The sequence below is a fragment of the Cyprinodon variegatus genome, unplaced genomic scaffold (genome assembly GCF_000732505.1).
Source record: "Cyprinodon variegatus isolate N-32 unplaced genomic scaffold, C_variegatus-1.0 Scaffold53, whole genome shotgun sequence".
Lineage (NCBI taxonomy): Eukaryota > Metazoa > Chordata > Actinopteri > Cyprinodontiformes > Cyprinodontidae > Cyprinodon > Cyprinodon variegatus.
The window spans coordinates 1,770,689-1,775,720 of NW_015150506.1; the positions used below are offsets into that span (position 1 = coordinate 1,770,689).

At 42.5% G+C, this 5,032-nt stretch overlaps 1 protein-coding gene across 1 annotated transcript in view; it reads left to right on the top strand.

The window, feature by feature from the left end:
- The window catches only part of farp2 (FERM, ARH/RhoGEF and pleckstrin domain protein 2), a 71,632-nt gene that overhangs the window by 60,781 nt on the left and 5,819 nt on the right, over window positions 1-5,032 (top strand). The window contains exons 19-24 of the mRNA XM_015371105.1: window positions 268-398; window positions 484-552; window positions 637-726; window positions 3,198-3,280; window positions 3,663-3,781; window positions 4,008-4,171. Of these exons, the coding sequence (XP_015226591.1) occupies window positions 268-398; window positions 484-552; window positions 637-726; window positions 3,198-3,280; window positions 3,663-3,781; window positions 4,008-4,171 (656 nt within the window). The remainder of the gene's footprint in view (window positions 1-267; window positions 399-483; window positions 553-636; window positions 727-3,197; window positions 3,281-3,662; window positions 3,782-4,007; window positions 4,172-5,032) is intronic.

Sequence of the window (5,032 nt, forward strand, 5' to 3'; positions counted from 1 at the left end):
TGCATCTCTAATGGCCGTAGTTTAGCTCCATAAAATCCTCTGCCCACATAAATTGTTCAGTTCTGCTTTTCTGATGGTGGGTTGATGGAAATCTGAAGCTTTCTTTTCCAGAATCTCTGACTAAATTAGAACTGAACTTTATTTATTGACTAGTCTAAAAAAAAAGCTGTTTATCAAAGTTCTTTTAACGGGCATGCTGTTCAGAGGCTCTGTGACAGTTATTTATCGTCGGTGCGACGGTCTGATAGTGTCGGTCTTCCTTTGCAGAAGCCCTGAAGGAAGTTGCAGAGATAGCCAACCAGCTGCAGAGCAGTCTCATTCGACTGGAGAACTTCCAGAAGCTGACGGAGCTGCAGAGAGACCTGATTGGAATAGACAACCTGACGGCGCCTGGCAGGGTGGGTGCACTGGCTCAGAGCGGAAGGTAGGGGGAGCAGAGGTACTGGGAGAAGATGATTTGATTCTGCTGCTCTCTGTCTGCAGGAGTTCATCCGTGAGGGTTGTCTGTACAAGCTGACCAAGAAGGGGCTGCAGCAAAGAATGTTCTTCCTGGTTGGTTCAAAGCTTCTACCGCTTCAGCTCAATAAAGAACAGCGTCCCTGATTAGATGTTGATGTTTCTGTTTTTCGTTTCCAGTTCTCAGACATGCTCCTCTACACCAGCAAAGGTGTGACAGCAACCAATCAGTTCAAAGTGCACGGCCAGCTGCCGCTTCATGGAATGATTGTGAGTCTGAAATACAATTCTGCAAACTTTTCCCTGCCTTTGCATGAACTCAGACGTGTACAGCCACCAGAGTGACTGTGCTGTCAGAGGAATACCATCACCTCATGGCTTCTCGGTTGGTGCTGGTGATTAAAGCAGAGCCTCAAAGTGTTGACATGGGAGCGTGTTTGGGTCTCCTAACTTTGCATGTTTTTGTTTCACTCCCGGCTGCAGCTCATAGTGCTGGATGCACCGGTAAGTGAGCCCCCCCCCAGCAAAAATGACCAAACCAGCCCTCTTCTCCCATGCCTGTGTAGAACAAATAAAAAGCCCGTTCTAGCAGATTGCTTGAGGAACATAAAAATGTCACGTTTCTATCTTGCAGAGATCCTTCCCTTCTTGTTTTTATGTATAAATGCATCAGAGAGAGACGCTTATCTCTGACAGCAGTAGATCAGATATAGCTCTTTATGGCTACGTTCACTCTGCAGCCTGAAGTCACCCGAATCCGATTTTTTTGCCCATATGCGACCTGGATCTGATCTTTTCATGGCAGTTTAAACAACACAGATCCGATTTTTTCCAAATTGACCCAGGTCACTTGGCTCTGTGGTCCTGAATCCGATACGAATCTGATCTTTTTAAATGCGACCTGTGTCTGAACGGCCAGATCGGATTCATCCGACCTGAACGCCATTAATACCCGACAAAGGTCACTATTGTGCGTCTTGCTATGAAGAAGCGGCAGGAAAAACAAAAACCATGGCGGATGATGATGCGGAGAGCGGTATTTATGTTTAACCATTTTGAAAAGATTGAGATTTTATGGTTGGAAAAGACCGCTAGATGCGCTCTGGCACTACCATCCATGTTTACTTCCGTAAACACGAAGCACGCTGGCCTGTGACGTCATTACTTCCTCTACTGCGCATGCAGGACACTTACGTTGTATGAATGCAGTTCACACAGGAGATCACATACAAGTCGCATATATTTGGAAATATGAACTGCAACGCAAAAAAATTGAATTTCGCAAAAAAATCGGAATTGAGCATCAAGGCCTGCAGTGTGAACGTAGCCTATGAGCTATCAGTACCAAACAAAGGACTAGCATCAAATATTCAGGCGCCTACAAATCATTTGAAAAGCATTGATACACTTCAGTGATTATATTAGCTGTTTAAGATGGAAGAATAGCTTTTTAAAAAAACTATTCACCAATTTTGTTTGTGTATATATATATATATATATATATATATATATATATATATATATATATACAGTATATAGTATACAGTGTTTATTTAGTACAACAGAGTATTAGAACCATATTTAAAGATTCATAACTTTTACTAGAAAGTAATAATATTAAACAACTAAAGGTATAATGTTTGACCTATGAGATAAAAGTCAGTAGTAGAAGAGTGATAGTATTATGAGAATAAAGTCATAACGAGGAAAGTTTTAACAGTACAGAGATAAAATCGTAACTGTACGAGGGCAAAGCTGTAACCTAACGAGGAATGAGTTTGTGTAAAACGAGCATAAAGTCGTAAGGTGACGGGGATAAAGACAACATCATAATGTAAGGCAAAAAGTAACGGACGTTTCAATGTAATAAGGGCAAAGTAGTAACGGTAACGGGATAAAGTTGTAACAATACAAGGATTAAGTCATAACAGTATGAGGATGAAGTTGTAATTGTACAGGGATAAAGTCGTAAGTCACCTGAATTAAGTCATTATGAGGATAACGTCATAACAATACGAGGATAAAGTGTTAACGTAACGGGGATACAGTCAACGTCATAATGTAAGGTTAAAAGTAACCGTGACGTGTCGGTGTAATAAGTTGTAACATTGTGAGGATAAAGTCTTAACGTAACAAATGAAAAAGTTTTTACAAGGGAAGTGTTGTAACATAACGGGAAAATAACTAGGATAAAAAGTTGTAAAGTAACAAGGATAAGGACTGTGTTGTAACGTAACAAGGGCAAAGTACAGAGGCAAAACTAGCATAAAGGATTAGCCACTAGTGTGAAAATACTCAGCCCAGGCTGAGGCTGCAGTTTGGTTCAGCTGAAATATGACTTTTTACGGCCCTAATGCTCTGTCCTAATTTAGAAACATATAAAAACAGATTTAGATAACTAATAAAATGATGTAGAAAAAAGGAACCTTACTGTAACTCTGTGTTATACTTCCACATGTTTGATTCTCTGATGTAGGATTTAATCTACGGGGTGAAAGGGACCTTTAATTTAAAAATGGCTCCATAACGTCTTTATCTGTTTGATTTTGGTTTAAAATAAACCTGGAAGTTACAGGTCCAGTGCCCCTAGTGGCTGAACCACACCCTAATACCTCCAGGTGATGGATGCTGCTGTAGGGGCCCCCTCCTTACTAACACCCCCCCTTCACACTCAGTCCCCCTAAATGAGAGAAGCTGGTCGTTCTTTGATCTAACTTTTAATTGTGATTCCTCCCTGAAAGGTGGAGGAGAGTGAAAACGAGTGGTCAGTCCCGCACTGCTTCACCATCTACTCCGCTCAGAGGACCATCGTGGTGGCTGCCAGGTGAGCCAGGAAGACCCCCCCCCCCTCATTATTCAAATCAAACGCCTTAGAAAGAGTTCCACTTCTAGATAATCACTGAAGTAAGCTTCTGTTTGCCTGAATTTGGTGAAAAATTAGTATTAAAAAGATCCCCACAGCATGATGCTGCCACCACCAAGTAATCCCAGTAATACAGCACTTAAATTACTGGTATAAATTTAGTACTTAAGCTTCTGGGAAGTGTTGGTGTGACTTAACAACTAGAAAGGATGAGATTGGCTGAAATCAGTAGATTCTTTAGTTTTTAGATGTTTGGATATTGTGTGCATCAGTGCAGAAAGCTGACGGCCTGTTATTCAGCTGCTGGGCTTCTGCTCCGTGTTGTTTTTGTTTGTGGTTTCAGCTCTAAGGTGGAGATGGGGAAATGGATCGAGGATCTGAACATCGCCATCGACCTGGCTAAGAAGTCTCAGGAGAAATCCGGCATCTTCCTCGACACCGGCCTCAGCGATCACTCCAACCGTAAGGGTTTCCTGACCTCCTCCACTTCAGATCCTCAGATAATCCGGATTTTCTCTCTGGATGTGATTTTTTGTTTTTCACTCAGAGAAATTCCCAACAAAAAAAAACAGAGGAAGTAAAAACATTCAGTTAATCCCTGTCTTCCACACAACTTCCTGTTACCCTTCATCTCCCTCTCCTCCTCCTCCTCCTCCTCCTCCTCCTCCTCCTCCTCCTTTTCCCTCAGGATCATCCGATGAGGTTTCTCTGGAGCAGGAGTCAGAGGATGACATGAACTCTTCCCACACTTCCCTGGACAAGCAGACGCACCATCGTGCCAACACAACCATGCATGTGTGCTGGCACCGCAACACCAGTGTGTCTATGTCTGATCACAGCCTGGCCGTGGAGGTACCCCTCCTCTGGAACAAATAGATCCCTCAGAAACACAAAACACTTCCTGCCTTCATCTATGGAAAGAGCTGCGTCTTCTGGGTCCCTTCAATCTGAATCTTTCTCTTCATTTCATCATTTTTCCTCCTGTCTCCTACATCCTAACCAATTCTCTCCCCTTCTTCATTATGGATGCAGAAGACTTTAGTCTAACTCCCGTTTTTGCTTTACAGATGTGGATTTCCTCTAACCCCCATTCTCTCCTTCTTTTTGACTCACGCTAACATACTAACCTTTTCTCTGCACCCTTTTCTTCTCTGTTTGTTTTTTGTTTTCTCTCACACTCTCAGTCGTCTTCGGCTCTCCGGCCGTCTCACCAGAGCTTCCTCCTCGCTATCTTCTCGGTCAGGGACAAAGACCAAACACCATCACGCATGTTTGCTGGTACAGAAACCAGAACCTCTCTCTCAATGATTACCTCCGCATGAATCAGGTACCAGAACAGGAGCTTTTAACGGACAGTAAAGAGAGAAATCAGCTGTAAAACTTAAAGCATGACCATAGAAATATTGCAAAACATTCTAAATCTGTTGTTAGTATCCATCTATGACGGAGTATTAGGGCCAGGCAAGAGGGTTTTTTTCTTTCTTCTATTTCAAGAATAAAGCAATAACATCACAAGAATAAAGGTGTAATATTACAAGAATGAAGTCATCATTCAACAACCCGTTTCAGAAAGAAAGCTTGGAGCTCCGCCCAGCAGATGATGGTCGACCAGCTCCACCAATCAGCAACCTGAGTCCACTTTGATGCTGCTGCTAAAAGATTTCTTGATTTGTCAAACCGATGCTAAAGTATTAACCTGACTCCGCCAGATGG